A 19,194-nucleotide genomic window follows, 5' to 3' on the forward strand; every position below is an offset into this window, starting at 1 on the left:
TAAGAAGAGGGGGGTATCTCAAGGAGTTACGACTGGCAAAGGAGCCAAGGGGACGGAAGAATCAAGGCTTCCAGAAACCAGCGATGAAGCTTGGGTTCCTAGACTGTGTCTTCTTACCTGTCATTAGATCCTTTGGCTCAGGTGATGGCCTCTGAGGTTTCCTTTGATTCTAAAATTCTGTTTTTGCCATCATCATTTTGGGTCGGGGATGACATCAGTTTTCTTTTGGGTCACAAGAGCCTTCGCAGGGGCAGGCGGCCTCCCTGGTAAAGGACAGAGTGACCTTGGACTTGGAGACGATGTGCAACCACACTGAGCTCAGAACCAAGATGCTTTCTGTTTGCTGGGCAGCCCCAGGTCTTGGCAACAGGCCTATTCTTTTGGGTTGATTTATTATAAATAAGGCATTGTCCTGGCTGTCAGAGACTCGGAGGAAGATGCTGTGTTGCAGGGCTGCTGTGATAGGGGAATGGCTTTTAAACTGAGAGAGAACACTTCTTTCTTTCATTCTTTCAAGGACAAAAGTATAAAGTCACTAGCAAGACTTAGCAAGTCCAACCAGAGTCACTTAGCAACCGTTCTGCAACAAGGCAGTCCCTTGGGAAAAAAAATGTCCCTGAACGCCAACCCCTTCCATACGTTCAGCGGTAAAGGTGATAATTCATTGGTGTGTCCTCACCTGTTCCCTATACGTTTTTTGTCTCTTGTTTATGCTTTAAAAACATATTGAGGTATGTTTCATATGCTGTAGGAGGGTCTCACTTACACTAAAAAGTACCCCTTGAAAGTAAACAGTTTAGTGTTTTTTAGTGTAGTCACGAAGTTGAGCATTCATCACCAACTGTCTCATTCCGGAACATTTTATTGCCCCAGAAAGAAACCCTAAACCCATTAGGAGTTACTCCGCTCCTCCTTTCCCCCAGCCCCTGCAAGCTCTTGCCTATTGTCTGTCTCTATTCTACCTATTCTGGACTTTTCATATAAAAACGAAATCTTATAATATGTGGTCATTTAAGTATGGTTTCTTTCACTTAGCATGTTTTCAGGTCTCATCCAAGTTGTCCTATGTATCAGAAATTGATTCCTTTGTATGGACGAGTAATATTCTATTACAGACACTCTGTTTTGTTTATCCATTCATCAGGTGACCCACATTTGGGTGGTTTCCACTTTTTGGCCATTATGCTGATGTACTCGTTGTGTGGACATAAGTTTTCAATTCTCTTGGGCTTATACCTGGGAGTGGAATTGGTAACCCTCTGTTTAACTTCTTGAGGAACCGCCCGACTGTTTACTGTGGTGGTGGCATCATCTTATATTCCACTGAAAGACTTGGAAGAATGATGTTATTTAGGGGCGCCTGGGTGGCTCAGTCAGTTGGGCAGCTGACTTCAGCTCGGGTCATGATCTCACAGTCCATGGGTTCGAGCCCCGCGTCGGGCTCTGTGCTGACAGCTCAGAGCCTGGAGCCTGTTTCAGATTCTGTGTCTCCCTCTCTCTGACCCTCCCCCGTTCATGCTCTCTCTCTGTCTCAAAAATAAATAAACGTTAAGAATGATGTTATTTAGCCCAGCCCTAGGAGAGGGGCCGTATCAGCGTTTCCGGCTCAATGCAGTCCTCTGTGAATTTGCAGGATATATCTGTTTAGGCCTAGCGCTGATGGATGATGGTATTGCCTTTTTGGTTTTTATTTTCTGTTACTATTTAAAATTATAAACTCATCGCTTCTGAATTAGAAAGAACTTCAGAGGGCTATGAGTCCAAGCCCAGATCTTCTGATTTATTGGCCCAGGGAGACTGTGTCTCCTTAGTGCAAGTAGGCAGTGGGAGTCTGAGACGGTACGGGGAGGACCTTAGGGGATGGTGGTTGTACATTGTTATGTGCAAGCACAGATGAGGGCAGACATTAGAAACTACATGTCGAGGCACCTGGGTGGTGCAGTCGGTTAAGCGTCCGACTTTGGCTCAGGTCATTATCTCACAGTTTGTGAGTTCAGAGTTTGAGCCCCACATTGGGCTCTCAGCTGTCAGAGCAGAGCCAGCTTTGAATCCTCTGTCCCCCTCTCTCTGCACTTTCCCCTCCTCCCCAAATAAATAAACATTAAAAAATTGAAAAAAAAAAAAAAAAAAACCCTACATGTTGCCTTCCATTGACAGGGAACCTGCATACCATTTGGTTCCCTAAAGGCAGTGGTAGAATTATCTACGGTACATCTGTGCCAATGTGGTCCCCCTAGCCAGATGTGGCTTTTGAGCCTCTGTTACTCATGCAATTGAGGAATTACATTTTCGATTTTATTTCATTTCAACTTAAATAGATATGACCAGTGGCTACCATACTGGACATTGTAGCTCTAAAATCATTAGACATTAGAACTAAAATGGAGATAAGACTTAGGCCCCACATGTAGAAGCCTCTTGACCAAGAAGACCCAGTTAATTTTATGTATAACCAGAACCTTTTCCTTTTATGACCAGCGGCAAGATCACTAGAGTGCTTAGTAATGGAGAAGGGGGACACAGTCATCCTTCCCTTTGGCCAAGTAACATGGGTCCGCTTTCATACATGCTAAGTCATTGAGTCTTTAGAATGCCCTGGAAGAGCAGAAGAAGAGGTAACTCCATTTTCATGTGCAAAATATTATAGGTGAAGAATCCAGAGCAACAGTGAGGTTCACTAGCTTGCTCAATGTCGCCCCCTAGTAAGTAAAGAGGAGAACCCAGGTCTTATGCCAAAGCCCATTGTTATCTCTGGGAAGACAGAGTTTTTCAGGGAGAAAATTGGGTAAAAGTAAGATGAGACAAGGGTTACCGGGACAATAATACCTATTTCTGAAGACTCTTGTCGCGAAGGTCAAATTGAATAGGATGTGTGGAAGCACCTTTTACAGCACCTGGTTTACAGCGGTGTTCAATCTCCTCTGGTTGAATCTGGCCCGGAAGGAAGTATTGGTGTTACAGCAGGAAACGAAGACACTAAGAACCCACAGGAAGCCACTGCTAGTGACCACAGGGCTGAAACACCCTGTCTGGAATGTGGTTACAGATCTTTTATTTCTTTATCCCATTCATTCATTCATTCATTCATTCATTCATTCATTCACCAAGCCTTTACTGAGCCTCTCTCAAGTGCAAGTATTGTGTTTGGCATTGGGGATGTAACAGGCAACAGAAAGGGGTCCACTGTGCTGATCCTGTCACAAGGTTGATGGAGACACGAACGGGGAAGTGGCCCCTGGATGTTTATCATTTGGGGGTTGTTGGGGCCTTGAAGCCAGCTCACAGGGAATAAAGAGTGACATGAAATGAGCATGTGGGGACAGGAAGTGCACATGACAGCTGGAGAGTAATGTGGGGCCAGGGCATTTTCCTTGACAGGAAGGGTCTAATGGAGAGGGATCAATGTGGATATGGGGGGAAGGAGAAGGACTGGAGGAGAGAGCAGGCAGAGGCGTGGGTTCTGAAGCACGAGTGGAGGATGGGCACGAGTGGAGTGTGAACCTGCATCCGTGTGCTCAGAAGGAAAGCCCAGGGCGCGGGGCCAGGTGTATGTGGCTGCTGACCTGGTGATGGGACACGGGGAAGATCTCTCTCAGTGAGAAGTGAGTCAAATTCATAGCCTGGGAGGGAAGCCAGAGGTGGGAAGTGTGACGATAGAGACGGCATGGAATCCTTGTCTTGGAGAGTGAGAAAGAAATGGGGGGGGGGGGGGGCTCTGTCTCTTTAACACTGCTCCCCACGGCACCCCAGCGCACCTCCTGGCCTCCACCCACCCCCACCCTTTTCTTCTCCTCTCAGTGCTCTCCCCACCTCCAGAGTCAGACATCCAGAGCATTCTAGAAAGGCAGAGCGCTTTCTGTGCACATGCTTCAGGCAGAGAGATGGGCCCAGAGGAGGTGACCCACCCAAGGCCACCTGGGACTAGTGGAGGAGCTGAGCCATGAGCTGGAAACCCCCCAGCTGGTCCCTCTGCTTCTCTGCCATGATGCTTCGTATTCTCTCCCCATTTCTCCCATAGTCCACTTATTCATTCAATATTTATTGTGCATTTACCATGTGCCAGGGTATGGGGTGCTCAGATGGCAGGGCTGGAAATGACAGAGGGCCTGCTCCAAGCAGCTCACAGACTACCAGGCGATTATGAAACAGTGTGATCAGAGCACAGTGCCGTGTGCAAAGAGATTCGCTCAGCCTAGACCCTGGGGCTTTGGGTAAGAAACTCCAGGAGGGACCCCTCTGGCTGGAATTTGAAGGATCAGCAATACAGTTCTGGGCAGAGCCTGGGCAAAGGCTCAGAGTCTGGAATGTGCGCATACCCCACATGGCCTCGTGGTCAGGATGGTGAGCTTCCCCTGGGTTGGAAGCCTGAGTCTGCTACTTCCTACTACTTCCTACTTCTGCTACTGTAAGACCTTGAACAGCTTTCTTAACCTCTCCATGCCTTAGTTTTGTCAGCAGGGAAATGGGAACGATAATACCATTTCCCTCATAGAGTTGTTTTGAGGATTAAATGAGTCGATCTATAAAAATAACTTAACATGGTATCTGCCTAGTAATTATTGCTCAATAAATATTAGCGATGATGGTGGTGACGTCGACTATGGTGGCGTGGTGGTGACAGAGCAATGGGGTGTGTGGCTGCTGAGTGACGAAATTCCTGGTTTCCTGGCCTGTCCCCACCGCTACACAAATCCCCTGAGCCCAGCACAAGGCCTGGGCCAGAGGAAGTGCTCAGCAGCCACGCTCTGGGTGAGGAAACGAACGAGCGGCCCAGAAGAGCCCCGAAAATGCAGAGCCACACCCTTGCGGCAGGGCCTGGGGTCTGGCTGGGGAAACCCGTTCCCATTCACTGGGTCCCAGGCGCGTTCACCATCTTGTCCTACGGCTCCACTGAGCACCGCCATCTTCGTCAAAGGGAAGCTTCTGGCACATTGTGGGGAGAGGGGAGGCTGTTCGTGTAATTTACACTTTCTTTATGTTTTTCTTTCTCATCCCCTCCTAGGAAAGAACAGCTGGAAGCTGCAGCCAGGTACGTTTCTGATCACGAATCGCCTTCTTCCCACCACCATGGCGGGACAGAGGGTCCGGTTCAATATGGCGGAGGGCCCCGGGGCAGCATGCCGGTTATGAGGCAGAGTTCGGGGCTCGCTGCCGTCGCTGACCACCATATTCCTCTGCCGTTTCCATGTGAATTTACTCAGGGACAACTCAGCTGTGATCACAGCCACAGCCACTTAGTGAGCAAGACACAGTTCTGTGCCTGGAGTCCTGCCTATGTTTGTCTCATTTCGTCCTCACAACCGCAGTGTAAGACAGTCCCGGGTACCCCCAATTGTGGGTTGAGGTGGAGGCTCAGAGAGTTTGAGTTATCCCTCTTGGGTCACACAGCTCTTGAGAGGCAAGATCAACATTCGGACTCAGGTCTGACTATTAAGACCACATTCTTTCCATTGGATATTGCTTCATTTGCTTCTTGGGTTCACAGACAGCTCCTCAAAAAGTGAATCAAGACTGTAATTCATGATCCCCAGTAAACCATGCTCACTACAGACTGCTGCAGAGGCAGGTTGGGCTTCTGGATTATGAGCACTTGTGTGCCCCTCCCTTCTCTCTCCCTGCCAAGAAGATGTCACAATATCAGGGACACTATGGACCCTGCTTGAGACTGTAAAGAAAAAAAGATACCTCTCACAAACGTCAGTTAAGTTATATATTTATAAATACAAATAACTATAAATACAGATGTCATTTAATCTGTTATGTTGAGCAACTACTTGGGAGGCCTTGCAGTCTCCTGGACACTAAGTTCAACATTTGTCCTTCTAGAACTGACAGAATTCAGGTAGAGAGGGTAGCAGGAGCCTGGGCCACATGATAGGGGGAATACTTGAAGACAGTGACCTTTGGGAGGCTGAGTCAAATCCTCTTGAATGGAGTCCATGATGGGGCCCCATCCCAGACATAATTCCTCTTGGAAGAAACAGTGACAGACACAGCAGTTAAATCACATACAGAACAGCTAGGACTTCCTGGCTCTTTTGTGCGTGTTTTCGAAAGGATGGAGTGTTTCTTGCCTGGACCTGTTTTGGACTGTAGGGACGTTGGGGGAGATGGTAGAGGAGGGCAGGAATGAATGACAATGACCACGTCAGGGGACATTCACTAGAGCAGCTGCGGCGGGTCACAGAGGCAGGCGGGAAGACCTCAGATATCTTCTCCCAGATACATGTGTAGAAGCCGAGGCGCCCTTCGTAGAAGAGGGCAGACTCACCCCAAATTGCGGGTCTCAAGACTGCCAGAGGGGTACTTGTCCTCTCCTTCTCTCATGACCAACCGGGTTTTGCATCCTGCATCATGCAGGCATTGACGCTGTAAGTGAATTGCCACATCCACCTGAGAGCCTTTTCTATACAGACCGAACAAGATTCAGCCAAATTGCATTGGATTATGCGCTTCCGGCTTCATGAGAGCCTGGGTGGATGCCTTCTAAGGCTTTGCTAGGGATGCTGCCCCGGTCCTCAGAAAGGGGCTGTCTGGAGTCTCAGCAAGCTGTTCATATGCCTCTCCAGAGCTCCATTAGGGATGCAGAAGGAAAACGTGTTTCACGATTTCTCAGGGTGAGAGTTCCCAGGTGTTTGCTGGCTCATCCTCCCCGGGGAAGAAGAACGAGGTCAGTTACATAAGCCACTCGGTCCCCCTCGTCCAGGCTCAGGCACAATTATTTTGGGATTGCACAGCAAACGGGTTGGCTGGCAGATTGACAGGTGAACTACCAGGTGTGATTACAGCTGGGAGGCCGGGCGTGAGGCCTAGAGGATGGTACGGGTGAACTGTCGACGGAGACATCAATTCCCTGACCCCAGAGGGCAGGGAGCAGGGTGAGAGAGTGGTCAGCAGTGGACACGTGCATGCGACGTTTGCTCGCTGATGGCCATTTTCCACCTTTGTGTTAGCGTCTTCAACAAGTTTCCGGCTAACTGGTGTTTCAGTCTTACTCATTGCTTTTTAAATAGCCAAAACCAGATTGGAGTTCATCTCCTTGTCCCCTCCAAGCATGGGTGGTCCACACTTCTGTTTATTTGTTGGGCTGATGTAAGTGTTCTCTGTGACTTAACATATCTCGGTTCTGCATTGGGGTAAGAAAAAGGAAGTTCATCAACTTAATGGAAAGAGCTCAAGCCCGTGGTTGCTCACTAAGCCTGCTCCCCCGCACACACCTCAGAGAGTCGACACAGAGATGAGCTTCTCTAGTCCTGAGGACGGGGCCATGTTGACTGCTTTGATTCGTGCAGACTTGTTTGAGGAACCTTGGTCCCACTGACTTCCTACAATGGCTGGGAGGTTGGCTTGGATCATTTTATGCTTCTCGGGATCTGTGATTCTGAGGCTAATCAGAAGGAAGAGAACCAGCTTCTATTGTGGGCTTATGAGGAGCTGAGCACTTTTCCTAGGTTGTCTTAATTAATTCTTATAAAAACAGAGGCAGCTGACACACACACACCCTCACCCCTTTGTACCACTCATGGTGCCCCAGGTAGGACTCAGAATTTCCCTATGAAAGCTTCTGTTCTGTATTTAGTCAAAACTTGATCTCTCGTCCTCTCTAGACCATGAGCTAACACGGAGCCTGAAGTATAGGGGGTTACCCCCCCCCAAATATTTGCTGAATGAATACATAAATGACTTAATGAAGGGAGTTTTGTACCATCATTTTACTTGTGTAGAGACTGAGCTCAGGCATTTAGTTAACTAGCACCTTAGCCAAGCACAGAAGTAGCCAAGGTGGGGATTTGGAGGGTGGGTCTGTGTGACTGGACCAGATCGTATCAGGCTGCAGCCCACTGCGGCACATTGGATTGCCATGCCCTCCTTGTACCCAGGGGTAGAGCGTGAGCTCAGTGAGTCTCACGGACACATGAACTTGGCATTTGTTCCCTCTTGGCCAGGATCTCCTATCTCATCTTTTCATATAGCTCAGTCCTTCACTTCAGTTGGGACTCTGTCTAATGTCACCTCCTGAGAGAGTTCCTCTTTGACCCTCTACCCACACCCCATCAGTCTCTATGCCCTTAATCCTACTTCATTATCGTTGTTAGCATTGATGACTATCTAATATACTATGTATTTGTTTCTCGTTTGCCTTCTGTACTAGATAAAATGCCTCCAAGGGGTTGGGCTCTGTTTTGTTCACTGCATTATCTCTGGCACCTAAAACAATGCCTGGAACACAGCCTGAGACATGGTTAGCTTTCAAGAGATATTAACGCACTGAAAAAAGTGGGTGGGTGAATGGGTGGACGGATGGATGGATGGACAAACTCTTATTCTACAAGTGTCATAGACACAGTCGAAACTGCGTTGGACTAAGAGGGAAATGAAATGGCTGACATAGTCACCCAACAAAGAGGGTGAGATCCCCAGGAAACAAGGAATGGAAGTCTTCTGGAATTTCTCTTTTCCTCTCTCATCCCCACTTCTCCTTTCTGGTCTCACTCTCTTGCTGCCCTTCTGCATACTGATGACGATGCGGATGCAAGCAGCCCCATGACCACCTGTTTTTCCCTCTTTCTGTATCTGTCCTTCACTCAACTCCAGTTTGAGAAACCCCAGGGAAGCACTTAGATTGACCCAGTCTGGGTCACATACTCATGCCTCAGACAATCTGTATGACCCAGAGAGAAAAGAGGCTACTACTGGCCAAACTCTGGGTCCTGTATCCACCTGTTAGTGTGGGTTCAAGATGCTATGATTGACAGCTCACAGTAGAGTCACTTGCTTGAAGTTGGCAGGAATCAGTACCCCAGCAGAACAGTGTCCTTTTCCCCAGCGTATCGGAGACGAAACACAAAGCAGACAAATACGAAGCTGCCCATGACAGGCATAAATTCCACCTGAAAATTTTCAAGTGCCTAAAAATAATACTGCATTAAAGAACATCAACAAAAGACCATACTGAGGCTCATTTATTCTATGGATGATTCCAGAAAAGACTGGTAGTTTACGGTAGGAACATCACTTTAAACATCAATTGCAACTATTCAGTAGACACGCAGCAGAGCCGATAATTAGAGGCATTTGTCTCATAGAAAATCGTGTTTTTGTGAATTTTCAAAACAGGTAACTGTGTTGACAGCAACTGCTTGCTTGAGCCATACTGTTTACTTTGTATTTTCAAACAATTCAATCTGAACAGCGGCGTCCGGGACTCAGCTCTTCTGTAGCCATCTTTGGAGAGGGAGGATGTTCATCTGAGCCATCTTCTTTATCTCCTATCTTGTTATATCCTTCCCATTGCAGAGCTCTCACATTTAGTAGAGGATCATTCTTTGAGTCAGAGAATTTAAATACAATCGCAAGAATTTATGAAGAAGGCTTACTGCTTGCCAGGTTAAGTTCTCAGCACATCTAGCCCTCATAGCTGCCCTGATAGGGAAAATAACTATTTTGAATCTCTTTTTTTATGGATGAGAAACCTGAGGTTCAGAGAGGCAAGTGATTTGCACACGGTCCTGCAGCTAGACGGTAGCAGGAACAAAACTGGATCTGGTTCATCTGGCTCCGTGATGTGTGGACCCAGCCACTCGGCTGGTAGTTTCAAGTCATTGGGAACAGTTAGGTAACTGTACTCAGTCACCGCGGGTGTCCCCTTTGGCTTGTTTTGCTTTCTTCTACTCTTCCTTGGCTCTCTGTGGCTGGAGTTCCTGCCATGAGAGGAGGTATATTTCACACGTTACTTTCTCCCTGTGACGTTGGCCCCATGAAATTGATCTCACAGGGTGACAGATGATGTGGGCAATAAATCTCTTTCCACGCCCTAGAATCGAAGACTGTTAAAGGTATGCAGGAATTTAGAGATCAGTGAATCCAATCCCCTAATTTTACTGATGGGAAAATTGTTACCGAGAGCAAAATAAGAGTCTTGGACACAATTCCATAGCTATTAATATTTTGTCCCGCTGTGCAGTCCCTGAAACACTGGTCCCAGGCTGCAGAATAAGATTTGGACCAATTTCGTTTAACCCCAGAGTGATCCCCAACATGCCCTGAGGGCTTAGTCTCAGTTTTCTTTTTGGAATATGGGGGAGTGTCTCTGAATTATGAGCTAATTGGGAAATAGGAATCCAAAACAGATCAAAATATAGGCCACATTTGCTGGGCAAAGCAGGATTGGCTCTGGGAGCAAGAGTGAATGTCCTAACAATTCCCGCTACGTTTCACCTTAGGACCAGCCACACAGAACAGACACTCTCCCAGCCAGACACCTGGGGCCATTGCTTGTCTGACCCCATGGAGCACTGACAACCAGAGAGAGACCACGTATGACCTTGAATACAGAACTGACCATCAATACAGAAGCTCACCCAATCAAGAAGATGAGTCAATGGTTATTTCACACACCCCATAATCAGATAATTCACCTCCTTCCATGGGGAAAAGCTGGTAGAGGACCAGAGATTTCTTCTCAATTCTTCTAATTGTGTGGAAATTCCATATTTATGGCTTTGCTAAAGTATGCAAAAAAGATGGTCCTCCCTACCCTTCATTGTAGCCCCTGTCTACCTATGAGCGCATCATTCCGTAGCACACAAAAATGTGTTGCAGCTCTCTGGCTTGGTTATCAGACTAAAAACAGTCCTCATGCACCCACTGTGCCCTCGTTTTTGCTGCCTTTTCCTGAGGATTCCATAACAAATGACCACAAACTGGGCGACTTAAATCAATAGAAATTTATCCTCTCACTGTTCTGGAGCCTGGACGTCCAAAATCAAGATGTCAAGAAATCAAGGAATCGAGAGCCATATTCCTCCAGTGACTGTGGGGGAAGAACCTTTCCTTGCCTCTTCCTAGCTTCTCGTGGTTGCTGGTAATCCTTGGCCTTCCTTACCCTTGCAGACCCAACACTCCATTTTCTGCCTCCATTTCCACGTGGCCTTCTTCTCTCTGTGTACATCTGTGTCTCTCTGTACCCAAACCTCCCGTTCCTTTCTCTTATAAAGACACAAATTGTTGGATTAAGAGCTCACCCTACTCCAGTATGAGTACATCTCAACTTGATTACATCCAAAAAGACTGTTTCCAAATAAGGTCACATTATAGCTATCAGGTCAGGGCTTGGGCATATCTTTTGGGGAACACACTTCAGCCTTTCACACTTGCCAAAGGCCAGCACAATTTGCTTGCATACAAGGTAGGAAGCTGTCTGAGCAGATCCAGGACGCATGATTTTGAGAGGGACATTTATGAGAGGTAGAGTCCAATATCCCCTACACAGATGAAGACACAAAGCCTCAGCAAGGTGAAACAACTTACACAAATCCCAGCCCAAATCGCACAAATAGAATTCGATCCTATGTCTACCTGGCTCCCTCCTGATCTGTGGTCCTCTCCTCTTTAACCAGGGACTAAAAATAATCAGTTGGTGGAATTAGGAGGTAGTCATAGCAACAGGAGCTGGGAACAGACTCCAGAATTAGACCATCAGACCTCAATGCCTGGCTGCCCTACTTACTAGCTGTGTGATCTTGAGCAACTCAAGCAGCCTCTCATGTCCTCATGTCCTTATCTGTGAAGTGGGGATAATAATAGGAACAGCCTCATGGGCTGGTTGGAATGGTACCTGTGGCCCAGTGCATAGCAAATGCTCACTAGAGGTGAGTGCTGGCCAATTGGCATGTTACTCATACATGAGATTTGGATACATGGAGAAAGCAATTCTTTTAGAAGAGCAACAGAGAGACCTCACATCAGTGTGTGAGTCTGTGTGTCCTCTGAGTACCAGCTGTAAATGTCCCCAAATCGTGCTCATAGATTTTCCCAGATTCACTGGATCAGAGGACTCCAAGTAGGCCATTGGCCCAGCTAACTTTGCAAACCTCTCCAGATGAGAGAGAACTAGACGAACACACCAGGGTTATTTCCAAGTCGTGAAGCTGTTGCTATAGCCCAACAGCCAACCCGGTCACGATCTTGCCTCCTCCTCCCTGCTTTATCTGTCCCCATTCTTTCTCAACCCAGACAGAAGCCCCCAGTCACCTGACCTAGGCTGCCTCATCACTAGAAGGAAGAGGTTGGAATAGGGGATCCCTAAGCCACTTCAGGTCCTGTATGCTATGAGTCTGTGGCCATGGCAGCAGAATTGGACCCATGTTATTTTGGTGTGATGGACACTGTGAGTTATGGGTCATTGTTAAGAATCTTGAGTACATTATCTTGGACACATTGCCAAACCTCTCTGCCTCAGTTTCCCCATCTATATAATAGTTATGGTGAGAGTACCTACCTCCTAGCACTATTGTGAGAATTCAATGCTTAGAAGAGAGTCTTACCCATGGTGAGTACTACATAGGGTTTGCTTTTATTATTTTCACTATTATTTTCCTGATTGGCATCCACACTTCTAGGTTTCTGTGTCTACATTCTTTTCCACATTGTTCAGGTCTGGTATAGGAGGCACATCAACATAGGTTTGAATCCTAGCCCTGCGATACTTCTCTCCTCCCTCTTACCCTCTGTCCTTCCTTCCTCCCTTCAGTTCTTTAACAGCCCTGCTTCATGTTAGGCCCTGAAGATTCCCAGAAAATTGGAACTCATTGTCTAGTGGGGAGGCAGAGGATTCAACCAAAGAGGAGCAGTGTAGTGTTGAGGGTGCTGCTATGGGAATGTTACAGACACAAGGATAGAGAGAACAGCAAAGGAAGAGAGCTCGGAGTTCTACCTATAGCAGGAGATCAGGAAAGGATCCACAGAGGCACTTTGCTTTCATCTGTCAAGGGCTAGTGGCTTTTCACCAGGCTAGGAGAGGGATTAAGACCTTAATTTTGTCCCTTCCGTCCTTCATGCTTTCATCCTTCAGGCTAACAAGCATTGGGTCCCTAGGCCTATGATCTTTCCACAGGCCATCTATTTCTATATGAGAAATCCCCAGGAATGCCAACTCTGTAAAGAAGACGGGCATGCAGGTGTCCCAAGGAAAATTCACAAAAGGCAAAAATGAGTCTTCATTTCTCTACAGGGAAACTTACTTTGTAGCTAGTCACAAAGTATATGAATTACTTGGTTCTCCCAGCTCTACTATGAACGGTGTGAGAGCCTAGAGAGATCGCCATTGTCTTTCTCAGTGTTGATGCAATGGAGGCCATGTCACGCCCCAGCCCCTAATGCCACTCCACCTTGATCGTTGTCTAATCCCTACGTAAGATCTACTGTTTCGTTAAAAAGAAACAAAGTCGAGATAGCAACGTTCATCCATGGTCTTTTCTCAGAGAGAAAAAAATAGGACACCAAAGCCTCAAAGGTTTGGCCCATGGATGGTGACAGGTGTTTTTTGTTTGTTTTTGTTTTTTTACCTCTTTGTCTTCTCTGTCTTTCTTGGGACAGACCACGGTGCTAAAGGAGCCTTCTGAAAGCAGGCTGCATAGCTTGTGTAAGGCCCCACCCTTTCCATCTGGAGAGATGGAAGGTGAAAGAATGAAGGAGAGAAGGGGAAAAATTAGGGCTTTAACCCCTGTAGGTGGGATGGGCTGCTCTGTGCTGGTCACTCAGTCTGTGCTCATGGGGCTTTCACAACAAATCACACGAGACTGATTGACCGCTTCTTCCAGAAGACTCTTCTCTTAGCTGCAGTGACTCTGTACTCCTGGTTTGTTCACCATCCATTCATTCATCACCCATCCATCTATCCTCTTTTTTTTAACGTTTATTTCTTTATTTCTTTTGAGAGACAGAGAGAGTGCAGAAGAGGGGCAGAGAGAGAATCCCAAGCAGGCTTCCGGCTGTCAGCACAGAGCCTGACTCGGGGCTCTGCCCCATAATGAGATCATGACCTGAGCTGAAATCAAGAGTCAGACACTCAATCAGCTGAGCCACCCAGGCACCCCCATCCATCCTCTTTTTCTCCCTTCCATCCAAGTACTAACCAGGCCCAACCCTGCTTAGCTTCCGAGATCAGACGAGATCGGGCGCGTTCAGGGTGGTATGGCCGTAGACTCCATCCTCTTTTTCAGTGACTATTTGTTAAGATGTTTCTGTGTCCCAGAAACCATTTTAGGGATTGTAGCTTCAGATAAGAAAGGCAAGGTCTGTAAGTGTTTGCTTGACAGGATGCCTTCCTTCCTGACACATCCCAGATTCAACTTTTGTTTTTCTCTTGTTTTTTTTTTTAATTGAAATTGTATTAGCTTTTCCAAGACACACATGCCCAACGAAGGTGACATGAGGAGGGTGGGGAATTAAAAACACCCATTGAAAACAACTCCCCATTTTCCGCTCCTCCCGGCCCCTGGCCACAACCATTCTACTTTCTGTCTCTGTGACTTTGACTCCTCTAGAGTCAACAAGTGGGATCATATAGTGTTTATCTTTTTGTCACTTGCTTATTTCACTTTACATAATATTTTCAAGATGAATTGCAGCATGTGTCCAAATTTCCTTCCTTTTCAAGACTGAATAATATTCCATTATGTGGATATACCACATTTTGTTTATCTCTTCCTTCCTTGATGGACTTTTGGGTTGTTTCTACCTCTGGCTATTGTGAATAGCACTGCTGTGAACATGGGTGTTCTTTTTTAAATGCAAAACTGAGGGGCGCCTGGGTGGCTCGATCGGTTAAGCATCCGACTCTTAGTTTAGGCTCAGGTCATGATCTCACAGTTTGTGAGTTTGAGCCCCATGTCTAATAGCACAGAGTCTGCTTGGGATTTTCTGTCCCACTCCACTGCCCATATGCATGTGACCCCCCACACACACACCTCAAAGATAAATAGAATAAACATTTGAAAAAATGCAGAGCCGATATACTCTCCTCAAAACTCTTGATGGCCTCCAAGTGCCCTTAAAATCAAAAAGAAATTTCTATTTTCCATCCTTAATTCTGAATCCTACTTCTAGAATCCCTGCCAATCTGGCCTCTGACCTCATGCCGCTCTGCGCCTCACTCACGATGTTCTGATCGTGTGCCTCCCTTCCGCTACACAATCCCAGTGCTCGTGCCCCTTGCACCTGTATGTGATTCTTCTGCCCAGGGAGTGCTCACCCCTTTTCTTTGAGGCCTGGCCACTTCTCACCCATCAGGTCTCAGCTTCACCATCTGGGCCACCATCATTTTAATCCCAAACTCCAGGGACCAGCTACTTAACTGGTCTTCCCATCCACCCAAAAGGCCTTCTCTGACCACTCCACCTAAGCTGACTTCCTGTTACACTCCATTACTGCACTCTGTTTCCTGGTCAGATTTCTAGCAATGTATGCATCATTTGCTTATTGTGTGTTTTCCTGACCTCATCATAAGCTCACTGGAGGCTGGAAACCATGTCTGTTTCAGTTACCACTGTATTCTCAGCAAGTTACCAAGAGCCTAGCACTTACAGGTGTAGACTGCATTCTCACTGAATGAATAAATAAATAACATTAGCTCTATTTGACAGATGAAAAAAGTAAACCAGTAAGAGCTAACGACTTGACCAAAGTTGAAATATTAACTACAAAGCAAAGGTTTCAACACAGGTCTCTTACTCCAAAATCCACTCTTTCCGCCACACAGTACTCCTCTCTCAGCTGAGATTGGATGCATTTGATTAACAGAAGATCAAATGTTGTATTCCTTCATTCGTTCAATATCATAATAATGCTTTCAATGCTTACAATGTGCAAGGTTCCATGTTAGATGCTGGATAATTGACCAAACTGTGGGTTGCAGACAAATAGCTTACCTTTTAGTTTCTCAGTGTCAATAACGTGGGCATTTTGGGTGGGATCATTCTTCATCATCAGGAGCTGCCCTGTGTGTGTGTAGGATGTCTAGTAGCTTCTCTGGCCTTAACTCACCTGAAGCCAAGAGCATTCCCCAAGTTATGTCAATCAAACATGACTCCAGATATTGCCAGATGTCCACTGGGGGGCAAAATTGTCCCTGGTTGAGAACCACTGCTTTGGGGAGAGAGTCCCTAGTAAGTCAAAGATTTCACTATGGTGGCCAAATGCCGTGGTTGAGAAAAGCCCATAAAAAGCTATAGTGAATGGGGGGGGTGGGGGGGAGGCGCTTGGGTGGTTCAGTCATTTCAGCGCCTGACTCTTGATTTTGGCTCAGGTCATGATCTCGTAGTTTGTGGGTTCAAGCCCCAAATCAGGCTATGTGCTGGCAGTGTAGAATCTGCTTGGGATTCTCTCTCTCTCTCTGCTCCTCCCTAGCTTGTGTGTTCTCTCTTGAAATAAGTAAATAAACTTTAAACAAGGAAGGAAGGGAGGGAGGGAGGGAGGGTGGGTGAATGGATAGGTACTTGGACCAAGAGGGCAAGCCAGCCTTGGGGCTGATGTTTGGGTCAAGTTTCAGAGGAAAAATCTGACTTTTCTTTTATCATTTAGATAAAAGGAGAGATGAAGGTTTTCCTGGGTACAGGCCATGGCATGTGCAAAGGCCAGGAAGCGGGAAGCGTGAGTGTCGAGGAACTGGGTGGTGTTTAACCTGGCTGGGGTAACCTGAGGCAGGAGCCCAGGGCAATGGCTGCTGCCAGGGCAGAGTTTAATCTTTGATTTTACTTTTCTGTCCCTGGTACATCCATTTCCAGTTTTATAATTCATATTTAACAATTGTCTGCACTTAATAAATCAGGGGCCCCAGCTATCCGAGAAAACCTGATGTCAGTCCCAAGGGAGGCTTTTCTTGCAAGACCTCTAGGACCCTCCAAGCACAAGGCCTGAATTATGTGCTAGAAATCCATACGGAGAAGGGCAGAGATGGGTTTGAGTTTCAGCAGCGGACTTTGCCTTGCATCTGATTATCCTTTGGGGTCTCGGATTCCAGGCAACGCAATTAAGAAGTAAGCTGATCACCCACTTTGCTGGAGGCAGAATTCCGTAAGCCTCTTGGGTGTGATGGCCGGGAGTAAATCAGAGCTGAGATTCCTGAATTGTGCCTGATGCCTCTGGGTTCCGAACGCTGTGGGAATCTCTCTCTCGTAAACCATCCTCTGTGGCCATGGCGTGTTAAGTAAACATCGCCAAAGCAACTCAGACTGTGAGAGGTTACAATGAAGCATTGAAACGTCAAACGGGCAAATCCTAAATCCCTACACAGATAGAACCAAGAGGGTCCTCTCATTAACTTTCTAACACTCGGGCGTTTCTGCTGAGATTTTGAGCCAGGACCCCCTGGCTGCCATTACTTTTGACTTGCTTAGCCGATCTGGAATTAAGCTCCTCATATACTTATCTCCTGCAGAGGTCAAATTCAGTGATAATGACGAGTGTGTGAGACTGGCATTAGGAAGCACTGTAAAATAATATATAAACCCCGAGAACTTATCTCAGTTCATTAAACACACACACACACACACACACACACACACACACACACATGATTATTTTGTGGCTCAGGAAATTTTATCCATCCTTTAGCCTTCTATGGCTTCTGAGGGAAGAGAATTATTTACCGAGATAATGGTGACAGCCAGCATTTACTGAAGGCTTCTCCAATCCTCATTCCAGAAGTCGGCTAAGCACTTTCCATGCAGCCCCTCACGTAACCCTCACGCGGCCCCTCGCAACGAGGGCCATCATCACTGTGCGTGGGAGGAGCTGGGACCCGAGACCATGACTTGTGTGTCTCAGGTCACGTGTTTCAGGACCTTTCCACGCGGACTGGAATTGTCCCAAAGACCGTGATTTTCACGGCTACCCTGAACAGGAAGGGCAGGGCATGGGCTCAAAGATGACCAGGCCGGGTCTTTGCTTTACGGGGACTACACGTTCCAGGGGCTGGGGGGGGCGGGGGGGGGGCGCGACGTGAAAACACATGGTCTGCACACGGTGTGTTAGACACAGTGTTAGACACACTGCAGTGTGTTGTTGGACCACGTGGGGAGTACCTGATTTCCAAGGGAAGACGGGTGATGCTCAAGCCGTTCTAAAAGTAGCCGGCAACAAGGGGCTCCCAAGAGGCAGGGCTCATAGCAGCTGGAGGAGGTGGGCACACCTAGGCATGCTGTGGGGACTCAGGGCCAGACAGGAGGCTCGGTGCAGATGGGAGGACGGATCTGCTTGGCGGGATAGTGAGACACGGTCAGTAGGCAGCAGACAAGGAGAAGCAGACCTGAGAAGAGACTGTCCTGAGCTTCTGGGTTGGAAAGCCTTCTGTCTGTTCAGCCAACTTCCTGCCTCGTCCAGTATTTTTAGCCCACAGGCCCTGTCCTATCAGTCATTCATCTAGAACTGGTCTGGAGAGCCACTCCGAAAATTTTGTCTTTGACTCAGGGAGGATAAAGCCATCTGTGTCCTAGAGTTCCCCTGAATCTACCCCGGTCAGACTATTAAGGTAACAATGCTGGGTGGGAGAGAACCATCCAGAGGGGGCCATACCGCCCATCTGTATGCTCATCTATGTATTTGTTAACCAAACGCATCCTCGTGCCTTCTCTACGCCAGGCTGGAGGCAGGAAGCATTACGGATGTTACCACGTGTAATGCTCCCCGGGCGTCTACGCAGCAGGTGTTGTTAGGCCCGCTTACCATTGAGGACCTGGTGCCCAGAGAGTGCGGGGCACCTGCTGGGCAGGGGGAGTGTCCCGCCCTCCTCCGCGGCCCCCGCGCCCTTGACCTCTCCCACTGCATCGAGCCACAGAGACACCAGCAGCTTCTGGCAGGAAGCACGGGGCTGTCATAACCCGACTCCTTGGAAATACTAAATCAGCTCAGGCCAATGCAGAGCCTTCTTCAAAAACCCATATTCACTCACTCACCATGTATGCCACAAGTACGCGGTGCACCTACTGTGTGCCAAGCCCTGTGTAGGGTAATGAGGGGAAGCCACCGCGTGGAGTGTCTTGATGTGCGAAAACTTGTAGGATGGCTTTTCTCTGGTAGGTATCCCGCAAAGAAGGCCTTTGTCCTCATGCCCGCTAGGGTGAGGGGTGGAGGTAGAGAAATAGAGTGAAGAAATTAATACTTACAGGTCACCTACTGCGTGCCAAGCTCTGTGCCACATCCTTGACAAACATCGTCTCATAGCAACCGGGGGAAGCAGGGAGTGGTCGTCCCCATTTTAAAGATGAGGTAACTGGGGCACCTGGGAGGCTCAGTTGGTTAAGCGTCTGACTCTTGGTTTCAACTCGGGTCATGATCTCAGGGTTCGTGAGTTCAAGCCCCGCGTCTGGCTCCGTGCTGACAGCACAGAATCCTGCAAGGGATTCTCTCTCTGTC

At 47.6% G+C, this 19,194-nt stretch overlaps 1 protein-coding gene across 1 annotated transcript in view; it reads left to right on the top strand.

Annotated features, from left to right (window-relative positions):
- Positions 1-19,194, top strand: part of KCNQ3 (potassium voltage-gated channel subfamily Q member 3) — a 319,083-nt gene that overhangs the window by 279,933 nt on the left and 19,956 nt on the right. The window contains exon 9 of the mRNA XM_045453655.1: positions 5,003-5,029. Within this exon, the coding sequence (XP_045309611.1) occupies positions 5,003-5,029 (27 nt within the window). The remainder of the gene's footprint in view (positions 1-5,002; positions 5,030-19,194) is intronic.

Source organism: Leopardus geoffroyi, chromosome C3 (assembly GCF_018350155.1).
Source record: "Leopardus geoffroyi isolate Oge1 chromosome C3, O.geoffroyi_Oge1_pat1.0, whole genome shotgun sequence".
Classification (NCBI taxonomy): domain Eukaryota; kingdom Metazoa; phylum Chordata; class Mammalia; order Carnivora; family Felidae; genus Leopardus; species Leopardus geoffroyi.